The 22,923-nt window shown below is 34.3% G+C and overlaps 1 protein-coding gene across 2 annotated transcripts in view; it reads right to left on the bottom strand.

Moving 5' to 3' along the window:
• The window catches only part of CPNE8 (copine 8), a 280,364-nt gene that overhangs the window by 43,945 nt on the left and 213,496 nt on the right, over positions 1–22,923 (bottom strand). For both annotated transcript variants that reach the window (XM_003825722.7, XM_063593096.1), the window contains 4 exons: positions 16,667–16,794; positions 8,591–8,693; positions 6,855–6,912; positions 1,884–1,957 (listed from right to left, as the gene is read on the bottom strand). In XM_003825722.7, coding sequence (XP_003825770.1) covers positions 1,884–1,957; positions 6,855–6,912; positions 8,591–8,693; positions 16,667–16,794 — 363 coding nt within the window. The remainder of the gene's footprint in view (positions 1–1,883; positions 1,958–6,854; positions 6,913–8,590; positions 8,694–16,666; positions 16,795–22,923) is intronic.

Here is a 22,923-nt window from a genome sequence, read left to right as displayed (position 1 = left end):
AGGAGATCGAGACCATTCTGGCTAACACAGTGAAACCCCATCTCTACTAAAAAAATACAAAAAAAAATTAGCCGGGCATGGTGGCAGGCACCTGTAGTCCCAGCTACACGAGAGGCTGAGGCAGGAGAATGACGTTAACCCAGGAGATGGAGCTTGCAGTGAGCCGAGATCACACCACTGCACTCCAGCCTGGGCAACAGAGCGAGACTCTGCCTCAAAAAAAAAAAATAATAATAATAACACACACACGCATAATGAGCTTCTTAAGCAAATGACCATATCACCAGGTTCTTTTTCCCAGCTGCTGTTAACCTAATCATTTATGTGAGTGTGATTTTTACTGTATCAAGTACTTTAGGTTGAAAAGCTTACATCATATTCAATTATCTTTTTAAAAAAACTATTTTACAGAAGTTTTTATTTTAAAATTTAATTTTGCTGACTAATGAAGAATAATTATTTTTGATCTTTATCAATGTTACTCTTTATATTATCATACTAACAGATTACTTTATATTATTACTTCCTCAAATTATTTCAAGTATTATTTGTTGTTCTTTTGTCTAAGAGTTCTATTTCAGGAATATATTTTATATGCATTATCTCACTTAATCTTCACAATTCTATTTATCCCCCAAAACACTGAAATCTATAAAGCTTATCCAAGTTATCAGAGTGGAAAAGTCAGAATTTGAACCAAATTCTGTATGATCCCTGATAGAGCAGGAGCACAGTCATCTTGGGCAAACACGGCCACTTTAAGTTCCAGCTCCCTTTCGAGCCTCATGTATTTTAAGGAAATTACTTCTCTTCTAACTACAAGCAGCCACAAAGAGCAGACAGTAAAACACAGATAAGACAGCTTGAGCACAGAGGGAGGTGGGAGGGTAAGTCTCTTAGGCAACTGCCAAACTTTACCCTTATACAAGGGGCCCAGTAAAACAGTGGGCCTTGGTAAGCATATTCCTTTCCCTTCATGTGCACTAAGATAGGGAAGCTAAAAGCAGACTCGGGGGATATGCCTGCAGTTGCAGAAAGATGTATGGGAACAGACACACAACTCTCCCTCCCAGGTAAGCACAACAAAGAGACACAGAAGCAGTACAAGCTCTCCCACTCAGAATCCTTAAAAACTCTTGGTCTGTAAGAGAGTGCAGTTTCTGATCTAATTCAGTCAAAAGTCCCTCCCAGGTTTGAAAACCTGTTGACTGTCGAGCCGCCCTTTGTGTTTCTCTCCTCTTTCTTTAATTCTTACAATCACAAATTATTTTCTATTAATGACTGTATTATGGGTGAATATATATGTTACTATTTAGGAAATAATATTAAAGTTCATTGTTTGCTCCCTTAAAATTTTGATACCATGTGCTTAAATGGTACTGAGACCTTCTTCCTTTTCCTATCCAAAAAGATATACTTCACAGCTTTTTTTCTGACATCCTAAAAATATGGAAATTTTATGCAACCATTTAGTTGAATTAACACCTTGCTTTCAATTATACTTTGAACTACATTTAATTACTGGTTGTTTATATTCACTTCCAGAGTAATACACTTTACTTAAGTATTTTTCTTAATTCTAGCCTTTTCTATATGTAGATGTAATTTTTTAATATATGACATATTTTAGGATCTATTTCTCTATTTTTTCTAACCATAATGTATAAGGGAAGCATGAAAATACATACAAAGTTTTTGGTATATTTTTACTAAATTTATTCACTCTGAGTATCTACCCGATTAAAATATATTTAGTTTTTGTTGAGACTAACAAATAGAAAAGCATCATTAAAAAGTCTGTTATATTTCTAGCTTCTAATTTTGTTAAAGATCCCAATGATATTTTCTAGCAATAGTAAAGTAGGAAAAGGTTTATTTCTTACCTGCACAATGTCTCTTTCAGCATATTTTCCTCTAGAGGAGACTCTTACATCATCTCCATCCAATTCAACCATTGCTTTAAGAGAAAATATGATCATTTATTCAGTACATTTTAGCCAAATACTAAAACAATGTGGACAATAAGGAAATCAAGATGTATGAAGTAGCAAAATGTGCTATGAAAAGACAGACTTCATGTCTTCATTCATTTCTCACACAAAACTTGATTAAGTGTGCATTTTACAGACAAAGAAAGTGAACCAAGATCTTTTGTGACTCTTTGAAAGGTGAGCAGAGCCAGTCTCTGGGTCTATCTCTTTGAGGACTCTGTGAAACTGTCTCTGGGTCTATCTCTCCATTCTACCAGTTCTAAACTTCGGGTTATATGGTTGCATGACTGATTGAGCAAGTGATGTTAATCCATCAAATTTTAATTTTTCTTTCTAATTTAAGAAGCTTGGCCTTAATCATCATAGAATTTTCAATTACAAGTTGAACTTTATTTTCATTGAAACTACGGCAAAGCCATACACATACACACACACACATGCATACACACAGACTGCCTGATTTTTACTTTACAAATAGATTTAAAAACAGAGGCATTTTCTCTGCTCTTATACTGATTGGATAAAGTATGATTTTTCTGAAGTACAATTTTTTTGTTGATTAAGAAATAATTTTGACATTTCCTAGATCAGCTGGTATTTGGAAATGCTGGGATATAATGGGACAGCTGGTGACACAGTAATGCAGTGCTGCAATTAAGAACATTTTCTAGGGTTTATTAAGTTTTCAGTGAGAATTCTCTAAATAATTAATTACATGAGGAATGCTAATTTGTGCTTAAAGTATAATTCTATTACTGATAATTCATTTTGTATACACATGACATTCACCAGACTCCAAAGAACCGCTTACAGTTATAATTTTGGCCTCATCACCCATCTCCCCGGCCCCAATACTGCTCAGTCAGCATACAATCCTCACTTGTTTACTCTTTTCTTCAGTGCTTAGATAATGCATTTGGGTTGAAAACATTGTTTTCAATTTTACCTTTCTACACATGTTCATGAGTCAATGCTTGGGCTGAAATGCTGCTAGTATACATAATTAACAGAGAGCTACTGTTCAATAATTTGTCAAGGTGTACAATATATATCATAATTATGTAAAATCTGTATATTACCAATAATAAGATAATTATCCCAATGCAGAAGACATTTTTTAATCTCCCTTACTTCTTGGATACGTAAATATAACTCATTATGTTCAAATACTTTCAGTAAATAATACTTTTTATATCTAAATTTGCTTTTACAATTTTCACATTACTTTGGGACATAAATATGCACCAGTGGTAACACTCAGTGGTCACGAACACTTCTCCATTATTCTCTAATATGTTAATAATTTACAACAATTACCCTATACACATGCTAAAATGGGAAACAAGAATTAGATGATAATCTAGGTCTCACTTTCCACAGTCTTCTACAATCCCCATCGGTCTTTGTGTTTCATTCCAATTAATGAAGAAAAGGACAGTCATTTAGGCAATACTGTATTAGCATGAAGTCCTATAAAATATCTCCCACTTTTCAGCATGTCTGGTTTAAAACACTGTAGACAGCAAGAAGTGGAGGCTGTGCTTTTGAGAGCAAGAAGAGAGATGGTGTGTAAGTGGTGGAGGGGTCAGGTCTACTCTTCAGGTGTGCAGACCATCTGGTCCTCAAGCAGGTGGAGATTATGAACCCCAGTCTTCCACCATTACCTCTTCCTGGAAAGGTGTATGAGACAGATCTGCATTTCTTTCTAGCCATGGGAGACACAATGAAGTTAGAAGCCCTTTTATTTATCCCCTTCGTCTAACTCGAATCAAAGCAGATAGCCAGATGCTGCTTTAATTTGACTTTTTGGCTGCCTTTTAAGTATAAAGAAATCTTGCTTTGAGAAATCTTTCTTTATAATAAAGGTTCTTTTTTAGTACTGAAAAAGAGTCACTGGGGAAATTTATGTAGATAGTTTTAAAATGGTCTTATCAAAATACAGAGTTAAATTTAAATAATCTAATAGTCTATTCTTATTTCCTGTACCTTCAAAGGACAGATGGCAACATATTGTATTTCTTGCCCATGCAAACAATGTCTTTCAGGTTAAAAAATATGTAGATGTTGGCTTTATGTGGTTAGCTGATGAAATCTGTGATATGGTTTGGCTCTGTGTCCCCACCCAAATCTCATCTAAAATTGTAATTCCCATGTGTTGAGGGAGGGACCTGTAATCCCCACATGTAGAGGGAGGGAAGTGACTGGATTATGGGGGTGGTTCCCCCATGCTGTTCTCGTGATAGTGAGTGAATTCTCACAAGATCTTATGGTTTTATAAATGGCCCTCTTTCCTGCCCTCTCACATGCTCTCTCTCTCTCCTGCCACCATGTAGGATGTGACTGTTTCCCCTTCCACCATGATTCTAAGTTTTCTGAGGCCTTCCCAGCCATGTGGAACTGTGAGTCAATTAGACCTCTTTCCTTTATAAATTACCCAGTCTCATTTCTTTATAGCAGTGTGAAAACAGACTAATACAATTTGCCAGTTGGATTTAGGTCAGTCAGTTCATATGTGTGATATATACACTTACTCTAGAGTAGATTTGGAAGTGTCATGAGAGGCTCCTCTGATAGGAGAGCAACAATTTGACTAGTCAGAGATTTTTCTATATTAAACATGAGTTTAATATAGAATTTTTTTTTAAGCCATGAAGAGATGTGTTTTGAAAGGAAAAAAGGAAAAATATTTTAGAGAAGCACCTGTTGTCGCCTAGCAGAATAATCTACTTTTCTAGTACTGGGCCCAGAAGTTTTTCTATCCCATTAGAACTTCCATCATGGTGAAAACAGAAACCAGGTGTTACAGGAGCCTAATTCCCTGTTCCCATGTTTCCAGAGGAAAATTTCACTCTAACTTCTGGGAAGGCAACTTCCCTTTTCATCTACAATCTTCATTTACCTTTCTGCATGGAAAGAGGAATAGGATTACTAAGATTAGGAGAAATAACTGAGCTTGAATCACTCTCATTTGGAGCAGCACTATCCTGAGGATAAGTACAATTTCTCCCGGTGGCATGCTTAATAGGCAAAACTCCACCTCTATAAGGAGAAGTCCTGGAGATAAGAATGAGATAATTTAATTTTGGAGGGAAAAAGTAATGGGAATGTGATTGTCCACAGGTTAACCCAAGTTCTCAAATTCTGCATTGCTAGTAATGAAGCTGATAGAGTGATCAGAATGATTCTTGCATATATTTTTTCCAGTTAGTTCAGGACCTCACAGAGAGAAATGATGAATTATCATACCTTAAAACCCTAACAAATTTGCTGGGAACTAAAGAAACAAAGAAAATAAATAGCTGTGGCTATTGGATAAGGGCAGTAGCAAAACGGCTGTGCCTGCTGCTCTGTATAGAAATGTATTACCAGAAATATATGCCAGGAAGGGTCAGTGGCTTTGCATTTATGAATCAGGTGTGGGAGCTCTCAAAGAAAAATAACTGATTGAGGTTTACCATCTCTGAGGTCATATGCCTAAAGGTGGACTTCCATAGGAGTCTGAGAGACCTGAGATATACCCATGAAAGATACATCCTTCAAAGGCAAAAGCAAATAGTAGCCAAAGAAGAAAGCATGAATTATTTTAGCCTACCAATTGGTGAAGTTTGTGAATCACAGTCTATCACTAGTTAATGCAGATTATCAAGTGTGTAAAGCATGGAGAGGAAAGATGTCTTAGCCTTCCTGTCTCCAGAGAGGTGTCTGAAATTCATGCCCGAAGTACAACTCAAGTAGATGCTAATAGAGATAGAGAAAATAACAGGAGAAGCAGTGTCGGTGAGGGATAAATGACTTGCTTTTGAAACTGTAAGATTATCATGCTAGAAAGGATGACCAGCCAAGATTAGAATTTAGGGATTCCAGGGTCAGCAATACAACTTGCCTGTGGTGCTTTACCTGAGACTGACAGCTCTTTATTATTCTCATGCAGGAGGGACTGGTGGTTAAATAAGAATCACCCCAGTGATAATTACAATCTAGTTAGCCACCTATGTGCTTAAGTTAACCAGTAACTTACAAAGATTGTGTCAAACATTCTAAAACCATTCTCATTTCCAAAGCCTCAAGCTAAATAAGCTGCCATTGTTAATATAAAACACCTGAACCGGGTGAATATTATGTGGCTGTGTACTTGCTGTCTAGCACAAAGTTCTCTTAAAGGAATTTATCAGATGACTAGGAACATTTACCCAGATCACTCGTTACACAAACATTTGTCTCTTAATGGGCATTTGAACAAGCCTTGAGCCTGAATGAAAAACTACCCAGTATGCCAATTTAGCATAATTATATAAAGTCTCATTAAATTTCAGCTGGTCAGCTCCATTTTCATTTTACTTTTCTCTTTCATATGACACAACTTCTTTATTTATAAGGCTAATGTCTATCAACTAGCTAGAGCCCGAAAACCCATTAAATTAGCATATTATGCTTATGTTAACATTTCTTTTCACAACCTAATGATTTATTAATTTAGCACTCATCCTTAAAGGGTTTTAGTGAACACAGAGTGTGTTTTGCCTTGGGAACAAAAACTCAATTTATCACTCTGTCAGTCTTAGGAGATATTATTTTGAGGTACAAACTATCTCTAATGAAATAGAAAGCTACATGTTGAAATAATCTATAAACTAGAGAGATAATATCCTAGTCAAAAGACAGGATCTTTTAATTGGCACACCTGAATAGACATCATCATGAGCTATCTATGTATATGTCTAATTATGGACACATGAACATAATATACAAACCCAAATACACAGTCACATCCTTCTAAAGAGACAAGAATGGCAGAAACCCAAAAGCATGTTACATTAGATTAAATGAATTCCCAAGGAATATTATTGAAATTTTACTACTCACCATCAAATTCTGCTGGTCCAACACCTACTATAATTATTGACATTGGAAGTTTTGAGGCCTTCAAAGAGAATATACAATTAGGTTTCAATTAAGAAATTGAGTTCTTAAGAAAATAATTAAAGGCCAGGCATGATATCTCACTCTTGAAATCCCAGCACTGTGGGAGGCCAAAGAAGGAGGATTGCTTGAGGCCAGGAGTTTGAGACCAGCCTGGGCAACATAGTGAGACCCCATCTACACCAAAAAATAATTAGCCAGGTGTGGTGGTGTGTGCCTGAAGTCCTAGCTACTTGGGAGTCTGAGGTGGAGGGATCATCTGGGCCTAGGAATTTGAGGCTGCAGTGAGCTATGATCGTGCCACTGCACTCCAGCCTGGGCAACAGGGTGAGACCCTGTCTAAAAAAAAAAAAAAGAAAAAAGAAAAAATAATAATTAAGAAGCAAATATAACCAGAGTTTTATTTAATATTTTTTCACAGATGTTCATTAAAATAATTTGTGAGCATATTCAAAATTGTTAATACAGAATAATATACTTGATTCCATTCTTATCCTTTCCAAACTCTCTGCACACATTAATCCAGTGGGACATTCTTCGGAAATGAGCAGCCCTGGGTAAGATCAAATAGAAGGTAAGGAGCATCTACTTCCACTTTCTACTCTCAGACAAAACCTTTCTAAGCTGACTTTGGGTATCTTTTTCCTCTTTTCATGTTCTTTCTCTTCCAAAAATATTTCAGTTGCTAAAGGGGGAAAGTGGTAACAGATTCATAAAATAGTAGTAGTACCATAATCTACCTCATTTATACCCAAGGTTAGAAAAAGCAATTTTCACAGTAAATGAGTGAATACAAATGATCATTACAGAAAGTTAGTACTGTTATGCACTAAATATCCTTGAGATTTTGAGGGAGACTAAATATTTCATGTTATAACATGTTTTTTCCATATAATATATCACATATCATCACTTAAATAATTTAATAGTAAGAATGTGAGATTGATCCAGCAATAGATAGATGGAACACTAGAGCAACCACATCTTTCACTATGAAGGTCACTGAAATATGACTGATTATTCCTCAGGGCATCATGTCTTCTTAGTTAAACCTAAATTACCAAGTCCATATTTTAAAGTGCATATTAATGCAACTCATTCCTGCAGCCTATATTTATCAAATGTCTACTTCGTGCCAAACATTGCTAAACCCAGAGACTTTACAAATTACCATCTAGTAAACATAGATTTTATAGATTAGTAAACAATCAAATAACCCTAAGAAAACAAACATACAATTAGGAATTATAATGAGCAGGATGGTTTTTTAATCAATCAGTCACTATCCAGTTCTACAGAAATAGCAATTAGCTATCATAGTTCTCCTCTAACTGGAATGTAAATGTTAAGAAATAACCAGTATAAATCACAAGATTGTACACAAATACATCAAACTAATAGAGGTTAACACACCAATGCCTGTGAAAATTATGCTATTATGTTTTTTTTTTTCTTTAGGCAAAAATTTTTTTTAACTAAAATAATTCATATCCCTTAGCTTGATCCCCCTGGATCAGTGGTACAGATGTATATGAGTTGTCTGGATAAGGTTAAGGATGCAATCTGCTGCAAAGGTGTGGTGATTTTATTTTATTGTTAACTAAAATAGACTCTAGTTTCTCTCTAAGTAGCACCATGTTGTCACGTAGCCAGCCCAATACGGAGTGACCCCCACTTACATTAACTATGGACTCCTTAGTCTGGGCCATATCTGAGATAACACCATCTGTAACAATCAGAAGCACAAAATACTGGGAGCCATCCTTTACAGAAGAAGCATATCTGAAAGGCAACGAAAAGGTAAGGAAAGTAAAACAGTTTTCTATATGTGATGGTTGGTAAATACAATTTGGAATAGTTAACAAACATTTTAATCTCAATAAAATATTTGAACATGTTAGAGGTATATCTTATGCAAACTTTCAAATACACAATTATCTGAAATAACACACTAGAACAATTGCAATGTTAGTGCATGCTGGCACACAGAAATATCTAGTTGCCTAAAAGTTCATTTACTAATACAAAGTGTGCTAGATGAGTGACTATTTAGTACAAAGGAATGGACATAGCTTTTGGAAATAGACTTATCCTGACTAAGCAACACATTATGTAAGTGATCTTCAGTAAATTACCTAAGCTATGTGAAAGTTATTTTCTTAGCTTTAAAATTGAGACAACAACACTTACATATTTATATTCCTGCATGAATTAATAAAGAATTGCATGTATGGTACTCAATATAAGCATTGAATAATGATAGCAATAATCATAAGTGCTTTTGGTTTTTGAACTACATAGAGGTAATGGTTGCAACATTACAAATTTACTAAATGTCATTGAATGGTATACCTTTAAATGGTGAATTTTATTATGAAAATTTCACCTCAATAAAATTACACAATAGAAGAAATATTTTTGACACATCCACAGTCAAGTCTTAATATATGTTAAATCTATGAAAGATGAGACGGAGAGTTATTTCAAAGCACAAAATTATGTATATGATAACATATCAAATAATACTCAGTAATTTAGAGGGGAATTTTATGAATATGTTACATTTCATTACATTTCTCTTTTCCTCTAGTTTTCTACATTCTAGATATCTAGATTATATTCTCAATAGAGATAATTTTTACGATTTGTGCACCTGGCTGGTATGCAATTCATGTCCAGTGCTAAGTAAGCATTGTGGTTCTCTTAGGAGATAGGATAGTAAAGAAGACCTTGATCTGTATTTCTAAAAGTTATCAAATAAAAATTCCCTTACAACCTGAAGGATTAATGAAAATTCCTTTACAATCTTAAGGAGCCCAATGAATCCCATTTGAACAAGTTGGTGACAAACAAATAGTATAAAACGTATGTCAGGGCACAACTTATTTCTTAAGTAGCAGAATTTAAAAACATATAAAGAAGAAAAATACTTACAACTTTCCCCATGGACTATAGAAAATAAGATTTGTCCATGCTACTAATAAAATACTGGTAATTTTAAAGATTGTTAAAGTAAATATAGTAAGTGGCATGCTCAATCACACCCTGTAAGCAGGATGTTGAACAGGTTCCACAATGTACTATAGAATTAAAAATATCCCCATAATACTGAACAATTGATCCTGGACATTAAAGAATATGTATTAATTTAGTAGTAACACAACCAGTGGAAAACAACCCAAAGTGGTTATAAACCTATTCTCCTATCCCATGTTTAACTTTTTTTGTTTTAAAGAAAAGAAGTCTAACAATTTCCCCCAGGATCTCAATTTTTAATTTTTAAATATCCATTATTTTTTAAGAAAGCATTTCTTAATATGATTCAGAAAGATAGGGTTTTACATTTCATGAGAATAATGAAAGACTCTAAATAGTAGTGAAAACCTTCTTAAGTACAACAGTATAGCTTTTATGCTTTTCTTACCAAATGGTACTCTTAAAATGTAAAATATCTACCAGATTAAAAAACAATACAGACAGCTGACTACTATGCAGTCATATAAAATACTACTTCCAGTGGCTTAACTGATTTTCTTTGGATACACCAGAATGTATACCTAAGAAAAGGAGAAGAATATATTCACACTGTAAGAGAGTTATAGATACAGCCTAAAGCAGATCATAGTAAACTTGGAATTTCGCTGAAGTTTGTTTTATCTTAAAAATTCATAGAAATTTTACACTTTATGATAAATATATGCTTGTATTAATATTTTATATCTCTTCACTTAAAAACCATTAAAGCTGTAGAAAGTTGCATGAGTTTATTGTGTGACTGTCACTACTGCTAGGCATATGTAATTTGAAAATCAATTACATTTTACTTTTAAGTGCTGTCCAATCCATTTTAGTCTTTATCACCTTCGGCACCACAAATTAATCTTTTAAAACCAGTTGTTGCTTCTTTGGCACTTGTTCTACATGTTGGCACATTGTTGCACTTTGCAAGTAAATCTAAATTTCAAACAAAATCAATGTTGTATTACCATTTATTCTATTTAGCCTTTTATTTTAAAGTACTATCATTTCTTCTCATTTTGTTATTATTTTAAAAATATTATATATTTAAGATAAAATAATTCACATGCTACAGAAATGGATGAAGTAAAAATTATAAGCTGGCCACACCTCAATACTTTTTCTAGGAGGTGACACTGATATATAGACTCACAGATTCAAATTATATTTTAAAGGTATTAGAGAAGCTTGCTTTTTAAAAGAACTTGATGGGGAATCCTTTTATAAATTGCATAATTAAGTCTTATTACTAAAAGCCAGCTGTCTTTTTTGAAATATAGCCTATCTATAATTTATATCTTAATATTACTATGATATATCTGAAAGAGAGGTTAACTTTGTCAGGGCAGTACAATTCAAACACATTTCTTTTGCATTTCTTTGAAAGAAGTTTCTGGGATTATTTCTATAAAAGTTCATATCTGGTTGGCTCAGATTCATGGAATATTCTTTCAGCTTATTATTAGTTCACAAGAATAGAGAGGGCAAGAATATAAGATAAGAAACTGACTTAGGGATGTTTTATTTAAGTAGTTCAATTATGATTTGCACAATGGATTAAAACTTCTTAACAATGAATAAAGGAATACATTAAAATATTTCAACACAAAGTAGCAGAGCAAATTTTATGTTACTAAGTGTCACCCCAAACTACTTTTGACTGGGCAATGAAGTGATCACTGTATCCACATAGATAGGTAGCTTTGTTGCATTTTCTTTTCTTTTGTGTTGCATTTTCTTTTGTGTGACTTTACCTCTGCAGCAGAGATAAAAAGGCTTAAAGATGTAAGGCATCAAAACATAGTGATTTTGAGTCAGATTATTCCAGTTTGAATTTTAGCTCTACCACAAATGATCACTCTATGTATCTATTTTATCATCAGCAAAATAGAAATGACACTACTGTCACCTCTTAGAGTTGTTGTGAAGATGAATAGATAATCCATATTATAGCACTGAACATGTTGTTAGAGATAGATCATGGGCTCCATAAGAATAGTTTTTATTTTATTATTGATTGTACAGGTTGAATAAATAAAGCATAATACATTATTTAATTTGAAAATTAGTTATAAGAATTCCAAAATAAAAAGTTATTTCCTAAAAAATGAAAATTCATTTTGGATAGTTATCTGGATTTTAGAAGGTTCTCAATATCAGAAAAAAGCAGAAAAAAATTACAAATAGCCAAAAGATAGAAACTGATAGATCCCCCTTAAAATTGAAATGTGACAGCCTCAAAACAAGTAACTCATTAGGCACAGGAAACAAAAGACTAATAGGAAATAATGAATATATTTAAATCGAGTGAAGAAATTTTCATAATAGTCTGAAAAGATACTTGAAATTTTCATTAGTATATTAGTTTATTTTTGAAATATTAAGCTGGTATAATATACCAACAAATTAAATTTATTTCAAATTACTTAAAATTATTGATGAAGAATTCTAGATGAATAGAAATTTTTTTTAAATGATAAGAACAGGAATGTAAAGATGGTTTACACTATATACAAGAGGAAACAGATTAATCAGGGGATGCTTAAAACTCCATTTTATTCAATCTGCATTCCACAAAAACCATTATTTTTCATATATTTTTCTTTCTATTGTGATTAATAAGATTTAAACATAGTATTTTAGACATTAGACATAGTATTAAGTTCATATCTGCAAGAACCTAAAATTATTTCTCAGAATTTAAATTTGTTGTCAATTTACAACATAATGGCAATATATTTCTTTGTTTTAGTAGGTAGGATGATGATGCTTATGTGTCAACTAGACTATAAATCCCACTTATTTAATCAAAGATTATAGATATGGTTAACATCTACCATCAAATGACTTTAAGTAAAGGAGCTTCATCCAATTAGTTGAAGGCTTTAAGAGCAAAAACTGGTTTCCCAGAAAAAAAGGAATACTCACGTAAGGCTGCAGTATGAAATCCTACCTGAGTTTCCAATCTACCAACCTGTCCTACAAATTACATTCTTGCTATCCCTTACAACTGCATGAGCCAATTCCTTAAAATATATCTCTATATTTTATCTATGTCCATGTCTATATGTCTCCTATTGGTTCTGTTCTCTGGAGAACCCTGACTGATACAGTAGGTGTTAATCACAATCACATTTCCATAGGTCATTAAGATTGGCTAAGCATTATCATTTAAAAGAGTATTTAGGCTGGGCCCAGTGGCTCATGCCAGTAATCCCAGCACTTTGGGAGGCTGAGGCGGGTGGATCACTTAAGCCAGGAGTTGGAGACCAGCCTGGCCAACAAGGCGAAACCCCGTCTCTTCTAAAAATACAAAAATTAGCCAAGTGTGGTGGCACATACCTGTATTCCCAGCTACTCGGGAGGCTGAGGCACAAGAATTGCTTGAACCTAGGAGGTGGAGGTTGCAATGAGCTGACATCGCATCACTACACTCCAGCCTGAGTGACAGAGAGACATTCTGTCTCAAAACCAAAAAGGTTCTTTAGTTTCCTATTATAACTTTGTTAATTAAAATGAACTTGGCCAGGCGTGGTGGCTTACGCCTATAATCCCAGCACTTTGGGAGGCCAAGGCGGGCGGATCGCCTGAGGCCAAGAGTTTGTGACCAGACTGGCCAACATGGCGAAATCCAGTCTCTACTAAATATACAAAAATTAGCAAGGCATGGTGGTGGGTACCTATAATCCCAGCTACTTGGGAGGCTGAGGCAGGAGAATTGCTTGAACCTGGGAAGCAGAGGTTGCAGTGAGCCGAGATCATCCCACTGCACTCCAGCCTGGGCGACAGAGCAAACAAACAAAACCTCATGTGGTATTCAGATAATTTAATTAAACAAACAGGTACAGCTATCTCAGTATATCCAAAATACTGTGGCTTTTATTTTTATATGTATATATGTGCATGTATATGAATGTCACAATGAATAATTCCTCCCTTCAATGTGGAAAAGATCTACATGTAACCACAGAGTAGTATCAAATTAGTAATAGACATATGCATGGAATGATATCATAGACCAGAAGAAGCAGAGATTCTCTGTGACTGAAGTGCAGTACATTTGAGAGAATGTGGAAATGAGGTTGGATGGGTGAGTGCTGGTTGAATACTGGATGTTCTTGAACGCCAAGCTAAACTGTCTGCACTTAAATTTATGACAAGGCATCAACAGATGTTGAGTAGGATTTTACATCATTTGAAATGCTGTTCCCCAGACAGCATTGGAAAAGGAGGACTGGAAAGGCAAGAAATCAGAAGCAGGGGCTGGAAAGCCTCAAAAAAAAAGCATATAAAACCTTCAAATTTTATAAATTTGATGCTTTGAGTCTTGTCTATTTTACAATATTGTTACCTCATTAATATTACCTAAAAAGTCAAACAGATCAGAGATACATAGATATGAATCCTAAAAATAAACATGTGCTTAAAATTGTTATTCTTAAAAAGAGTAAGCATTCTTTAAAATGCTTATAGAAAATGACAATAAATACTGAGCTTTTACCCACATAGAAAATATACTTAAGGAAAATAATATCAAGCCAATATAAAAAGTATGAATATATATTTGTTTTGACGTTGCTAAAAATAATTTTTAATGATAATATATTAACATATACAGAATTTGTTTTTTAGACATTTGTTGAATACTTACCTCCTACATAATGGGTATGATGCTAAGTACTGTTGATAAGCTTTTAAGAGTTATATAAAGCAAGAATTTTACATAAATGGAGGTCACACACACTATAACTATGGCGCTTCTCTTAATAGAGAAAAAAATAGTACCTCGTCTGCTTAGTTGTTAAACTTTTTGAATGATAATTTTGGGTCAGACAGAAATTGTCTGTCTCAATACAAGCTTAAAAATACAATTAAACATAAAATTCAAAGATGAAAGGATAAAAGCATTTCTTTTGTAGTCGTATACTAAGAAATGTATACATGGAACTTCCTATATTGTATTGGAAGGAAAAGATGACTCTTAAATAGCCATCTCTTACTGTTTTTCTTAATTTTCTCATGTAAAAAATAATAAAGAATTATTAGATCATAGTTTATTTTCAAGGAGTCTGAAAGCTTTCACTAGCAGGTGCTCCTATATTCAAGAACTTACAAAATGATAGATAAAACAAAAAATCGCAATAGAACACTGTGGAGCCTTTGATTTTAAATGTATATAGAAATGCACCTAGATATTTTATATCTATCACTTTAACTTTTACTATAAATATATACCAGGAAAAATTATGAAATTACTTGGTAAGCATTGATGAGCACATTTCTAATAACCAGCATGAGTTCATACAAAAGAAGTCTTGTCATTTTTCTCTTATCTTTTTATAAAAAAGTGATCTGCAGGGTAGTGTGGCCATCAATTATAATTTATCTTGCATTAGCATGGTATTATACTCTGCTTTATTTGACTGCCATCAATACATAGTGTATATGACATTACTTACATCGGCTAGTATAAGCTAGGATATGTTTTTCAGATTGCAAGTAATGACCCATTAATGGATTGTGAGATCAATTTTGGGGGCCAAGATTGTATTTTAAAAAGGAGAAATAGAAAAGAACAGGTGCCATAGAAATAAAGATAAAACAGGTAAGACTAAGTACCATTTCATGAGTAACTTTTTTGGGGGGTTGTGTATGTACAGGGTTAATATATATTAATAAAATTCATATTTTAGTGGAGATTGCAGATGATTTTGTCCGAAAAATTCAAGCCGAAGGGTCACACTCAGAGAAAAGTCATCAATGTATCACTGTCAACCTGAGTTGGAGTTCCACAGGGAAGTTGCACTGGGGTCAGCCCTGGGTGCAAGGGATATTTTAGCATTTTGTCCATGTCCCAGATAATGAAAAGTAGAGCACACTGAAGTTGCCGGTAATATTCATTAGGGAAGATGGTAAAGTACTAGAACCTTCAGAGAACTGGGGTTTCACATTGCCTTTGTACTTGATAAACTGACCAAAATACAGATTTTTTTTCAAGTTCTGGCTACATATTTGAAAGGATATGCAATTTCTAATTATCTCAAAATAAGTCAGGGTGTCATAGGATTTACATAGGCCAAACTTTCTAGGGATTTAAAAAGCGTTGTCTAATTCATTTATGTACTAATGAAAAAATGATAAGTATGTATAGATTTATTTTTAACATTTTAACATTTTCTTCAGAACATGTACTTGGAGTAATAAGCAATTATATTCTGATCTCAGTACTATGTACCATATACAGGTAGAGCTCTGGGAATTTATAAATTAGCTACTGTATTCATTTCAGAGAGATTAAAATAATGTGCCCTATAGGTCGCTGACAGCTTCAAGTAGTCATCTAATAGAATTCAGTCTCTTACTACTTCTATGCTACTTATTACTATTATGGAATGTGATATTAGATAAGAATGATTTACACAGTTGGCATCACCATTGATCTTGTTATTTTCCTCATGGATGCCTTTTCCTAAGAAAACGTTTTCCTTAGTTGAACAAAGATAGTTCCTAACATAACCCAGCAAATGTTTCTTCACTTGAGATTTTAATGTACAGTTCTCAGCAAAGTATCATGATCGTTTGATAGAGACTCTTTCTAACATACATTTTTTCCCCACTTTCTTGGAGGTAAACTAGAAGAAAACCACTTTCATGTGTGGAGTCATGCTAGCAACAATGTTATGAGTTCACCATGTTCCAGTACATCAGAATAAGCACCTTGTCTACTCTCTACTTACCTTGCTACATGATTAATTACAGGAGCAAAGTTGGTGGGCCCATATAGTTGTACAGATTTCAGACTCCTGTAATAAGCCTCCATCACCCCCTCAATGCCATCACAGTAGGGGTTTTGAGGATTCCCATTCTGTAGAAATTTATAGGCAAAACAAAACAAAACAACAGTAAAAAAGTAAATCTCCGTGAAGATCAATTCAAAAAGATGAGAATAATACACGTTGACACTCATATTTTTTGAAGAACACTTATTCATAAATTTACAATAGCAAAACAATAATACATTAAGTGATCAACAATCGATTATGATATATTATGTAGATCATAACATGATATAATGTACAATCATTAAAAATCTATACTCTTAAAAAATGGCAGAAGAAAATTTTAAATAAGAAGCTGAACATCACAACAGCCTAAAATTAATAGTATCTTAATTTACACAGGTTTGGGTACATGTGGAGATAAACATATAGAAATCCTAAAAAGAAGAAAACCAACGTATTAATAGTGGCTACCTCTAGGTGGTTAGATAACTGATAACTTTACTTTCATCCTTTAACCTATTCTCTATTTTTCCAATTTTTCTGCAGTGAACATGTATTAAAATTAGAAAAAATAAATGCTATCAATTCAAACAATTTTACCTGACAGCAGAAAAAATGTAAAATATCTGCCACATGAACATTTTCAGGCCACAATTGATAACTCCAAGTAGAGAAGGAGTCAGAGGGAATATAATTTGGTGTGGGGAATATCAAGACAAGGCAAAAGGAAAGGAATAAAAAAAAAAATCCAGGTCATTAAAGGGAAATGGAGCTTGTTGTTAAGAAGCTCTTATTCTGGGAACAGCGCCCAGAAAGGCAACTTTAACCCAAGGTCTTATTCTGGGGACAGGACCTGAGGCAACTTTAACCTGAACACCTAGGCTGGCTTTTTCACACCTTAAATGCTCTGTCATTATTAGGTTTAATTCTCCTAGTCCAAATTACACAAATAACACAAGACCATGTATTAGTTATCTATTGCTATGTAACAAATTACCCCCAAAGTTATACCCTCTGTATAGTGGCTTAAAGCAATGAACATTTATTATCTCACACATTTTTGAAGTCTCAGGAATCCAGAAGCAGCTCAGCAGGGTGGTTTCTGAGCAGGATCTCTCATGAGGTTGCAGTGAAGATGCCGACCTGGGCTGCAGTCATCTGAAAGCTTGACAGTGGACAGAAGGATCTATTTCCAAAAAGGCTCACTTACATGGCTGTTGGCAGGAGGCCAAATGGACTCTCCACAGGGCTGCTTGAGTGTTCTCATAAAATGGCAGCTAACTTTCCCCAGATTGAGTGATCCCAGAGAAAGAGCAAGGACAAAGCCCCAATGCCTTTTATGAGCCAGTCTCAGAAGTTACATATCATTACTCCTACTTTAATCCATTTGCTAGAAATGAGTTACTAAGTCTAGTTCACACTTGAGAAAAAGAAGATAGCCTCCACTTCAGGAAGGGGAATATCTAAAATTGTGTGTATATTTTTTTATGCACTAGTGATAGTAACTACATTTAAACAGAGTTAGGAATAATTTTAGCATACATGTTTTTACTTGAACAATCACAAGTAACCAGTAATCTATAACTAAAATTTATTGAATTCTATATACCAAGTTTTATACTAAAATATTTACATATATAACTTCCATAACTTTAAAAATGTAGGACTGCCATTAACCCCACTTTATAAAGAAACCAAGGCAATGAGAACTTTGATACTGTGTCTAAGGTCACACAACACGAAGAGGAGAGCTAAGATTTAAACCAGGCAGTCTAACTCCAGAGCTCAATTTCTTAAACACCATTATGCTACCAAATTACGAAATGCCAAGACTTTTTTTTTTTTTTTTTTTTTTTTGTGAGACGGACTCTTGCTCTGTTGCCCAGGCTGGAGTGTAATGGCCGGATCTCGGTTCACTGCAACCTCTGCCTTCTGGGTTCAAGTGCTTTGCCTGTCTCAGCCTCCCAAGTAGCTGGGATTACAGGCATGCACCACCAGACCCAGCTAATTTTTGTATTTTTAGTAAAGGCAGGGTTTTGCCATGTTGACCAGGCTGGTCTCGAACTCCTGACCTCAGGTGATTCACCCGCCTCGGCCTCCCAAAGTGCTGGGATTACAGGCGTGAGCCACTGCACCCGGCCAAAATGCAAAGCTTTCTACAAGGCTGGGGAGCTTAGGAAACGGGGCCAAATGTTACCAACTACTTCAATTTTATCATTCATGACAGAGGGATTTATATCCACTTTTTTTCTTTTAATTTTGTCTTTTCTTCAAACATTTTTATTAACCCTCATACATTTTTGAAAGTATAAAAATAAAAGCCTGCTTTACATTATAAAACTGGTTGCATGACTTGGCTGAAAATAGAATGTAAAAGATAAGTTTAATATTTAGCACAAAGCAGTTAGTGTTTTGATGTTAATCTGAGCCGACCTATTTAACATTCCTTTAAGATTTTATGGTGCTCTTTTCCCTTGATAAGGTATGAAGCTAATTAAAATTAAAACTCATTACTGATTTTGGGCATATAAAAATGTATTATAGATCTACCTTAAGGGAACAGTTACAAACTAGGGTAGTCCTGAGCTACTTTTATTTTTTAACATGTTGATTGGGGGTTTACGTTTTGATGAAACTGTATGTTATCACTATTTCTCTGGAATTGAAACTACAAGGTCACCATTTTTCTCTTCTTTGAGAATAGAAAGGTAATCATTAGATGTTCTATTCATCAACATGGAATGTTTAATGATTTATGAATTAGTCCTACCATAATAAGTTGCTCTAAGGTTTCCTCATATGTCTTAGACGATAAGAATACCTTATATAAAATTATGCCTTCTTTTTAGTATATGCTCTGGATTATATCAGGATTATTTAAAATATTTTATAGCTACTAAAATGAGATTTTCTTCTTAATAAGAAAGTTGTAATGAGTTATAAAAAGATTTTTAAGTCTGTTACTTGCACACACGTTTATAGTGGCACAATTTGCAATTGCAAAAATATGGAACCAGTCTAAATGCCCATCAACCAATAAGTGGATAAAGAAAATGTGGTGTGTGTGTGTGTGTGTGTATACTACAATTCTACTCAACCATAAAAAGGAATGGAATAATGGCATTCACGGCAACCTAGATGGAGTTGGAGACCATTATTCTAAGTGAAGTAACTCAGGAATAGAAAACCAAATATTGTCTGTTCTCACTTATAAGTGGGAGCTAAGCTATGAAGATGCAAAGGCATAAGAATGATATAATGGACTTGGAGACTGGCGGGGAAAGGTGGGAGGAGGGTGAAGGATAACTCAGTGACCACTGCTCAGGTGATGGGTGCATCAGAATCTCAGAAATCACCACTAAAGAACTTATCCATGTAATCAAAAAACACGTGTTCCCCCAAAAACTAGTGAAATAAGTAAAAACATTTTAAATGTGTTTAAAAACTCATTTCTTGAAATAATTATGCAGGGAATCAGTTATTGCTTGTTAAAACAAATTAGAATAAGTCCAGTTGTGGTTCTGACACAAAAGTAAAACACAGGATTTTTAAAAAAATAAGCACATTTAATTTTGTTGTTTATTAATGAAGAGGGCAATGGATGCCTTATTTCATATTTCCCTCCTAATTAACAACCTTTCCATTTATAAAATAACACGTTAACTTGTAGAATACATAGAAAAGCATAAAGATCTGACTTTAAAATGATCAATAATCTCACCACTCAGACTTAAGTGGGGAGGAGTGCCCAGCTCTTACTCATTTTTCCTCCCGTTTAGCTCCCTCAGGGATTGTGCTGAGGGTGTGGATTCAGCTCCATGCAAGAAGCCTGTCATCTCTGTTGCTGCCTGCAGCCTGTGACAGTTTTCAGCAGGGCTAACAAGCTGACAAAATACTGAAAAGAAGCTCTTAGGGACTGTTGCTCTACTCTGAAATGTGACTGTTGCTTACTGTGGGAAAAAGCTGAGAGAATTCTTCCTTTTATTCAATGAACAAACACCTATTGAGCTTCTGTTTTATATATAGTACAGTGTTAAAGACTCTTAGTTATTAAATTACTGGTGCCTACTTGGCAAAAAAATACATACACATAAATATTAAATTGCATACATTTGTATAAATGCCAAAATAAGTGAAAAGCACGCAAGTGCATTTAGGTATTTCCCAGGAGAAATCACTTGGACAGGTGTAGTGTTTCTCTATTGGTCCGCATGGAAGACCTTCTTTTAAGGACCACTGGCCACAAGCTCATTAGAAATACCTCTACCAGAGCTCCGCACTATTGCGTTTTCAGTTATAAACCCAAAAGGAGTCATCAAGAATGATAATGAGAGGAGAGCAATGGCTCATTCTTTTCATAACCATAAGTCTTGAAATGGTAATATTAGGAAATTCTTCCTTTCCTCTCCCATTCCTTTTCCTTTTCTCATAGTGTGTCTCACATAAAAAGCTGGGATTTACTGAGACCTTTTCAAATGAGCAAAGCTTAAGTTCAACATCTGTACTAGCCAAAACTTATACACTGGGAGTAATTTAAGTTGTTAAGAAGACTCCCTTGCTATCCAAAAGAATTATGTGAATGTGGTGAGATAAATAGGTTAATGTTAGAGAACATATATCACAAATTCATACCATGGAAATACGAGGGTTTATTAACATCAGGTAGTTCATGAAAGACAAGACTGTCATGAAACTGAACTTTTTGTATTTGTCATTTTCAGTACCTACAGATAGATATTGCAGTGATTTAGGATGAGCTTAACACAGAATACTTCAGCAAGAATGAAATCAAACACTATCTCACTAAAGACCTACTTAACCCATATCTGCCTTATTTATCCAACAAAACAGAAGTGCTTTGAAAAAAATTAAAGTAATATAATCATTCGGTAATATTAAAGTTGAGGCATTATCATCAACATAATCATTGTTGTTTTCATCGTCAATTTGAGAGGCTATTCTTCATAGATTTAAAGGGGTATGATCTCTATTCCATAAATGTTCGAATTGGGCTCAAAGAACAGACTATGGTGTAAATAACCAAAAATATATATCATTCCTTAGCAGTAGATACTTGTATAGCTTTGGTTACAAGGGGTAAATGTGGAGGTAGGAAAAGCAGAAAAGGAGAAAAGTGGAGGGAAGGAAAAAGGAAAAAAATACACACTAGTGGAGGAAGAAATGTATGGAGAGAAAATTAATAAACCTCTCATTTAGCTTAACACAATTATTCCTTTTCTTAGGCTTTAAAATAGCTCATGACCTTTTTCCTGAGGCACTTCAGACTTAGAATCACATGAGTGATTTTCATGGTTTTATAAGTTTCTGGGAGATTTTAATTTTCTAAGACACAACAAAATCCCAACAGATACTCATTTTTATGACACTGGGAGTGTGGCATGTGGGCTATTTCATGGAAGAAAGAATTAAGCCCTCCAGCAACCTCTCTAGAAATTGTGTGGGTGATGGAATAGAAAAGTAAGAATAAATACAAAAATAAAAATGTAACACTCCTCTTAAAACATTTGAGAAAGATGAAATCTTATATAAAAACTTATATAAAGGTACATATATCATGGTGTTAATATAAGCATGCATCCAAGAGGTGAGATTACAGGTGCTTTTGTAAGATGGGGTTTAGCTGTAGTTAAGAGCATGAATTCTAAAATAAGACTGACCTGGGTTCAAGTCCTGTCCTTTGGGACAATGGTTAACTTCTGAGCCTCTGAGTTGAGTTATACAACTCCTGGGTGCACTTTTCTCACCGTTGGTAATGAGATTGGCAGTTTCTACAGCAGTGCAATGTGTTAGCATGAAATATTTACCACATAGGAATTTTATGAAGATTATATGAGATAATGAGTATAAAGTATGTGATTCGATACTCAGTAAATACTCAGCATTGAGTCAAATACTATTTCACTGAAAACCTACTTAACCTTTGTCTGTCTTATCCAAAAGAAAAACAAAAGTGCGTTGAAAATTTTAAAGTAATATAATCATTAGGGAATACTGAAGTTGAAACATTATCATTAACATAATCATTCTTATTTTCATCATCAATGTGGGAGACTATTTTTCATAGATTTAAAGAGGTCTGATCTCTCTGTCTTATTCTGTTTGTGCTATAAGAGAATACCGGAGATTGGGTAATTTATAAACAATAGAAACGTACTTCTCACAGTTTTGGAGGCTGGAAAGTCCAAGATCAA

Source organism: Pan paniscus, chromosome 10 (assembly GCF_029289425.2).
Source record: "Pan paniscus chromosome 10, NHGRI_mPanPan1-v2.0_pri, whole genome shotgun sequence".
Taxonomy (NCBI): domain Eukaryota; kingdom Metazoa; phylum Chordata; class Mammalia; order Primates; family Hominidae; genus Pan; species Pan paniscus.
This window is presented reverse-complemented; position numbering and strand designations above follow the sequence as displayed.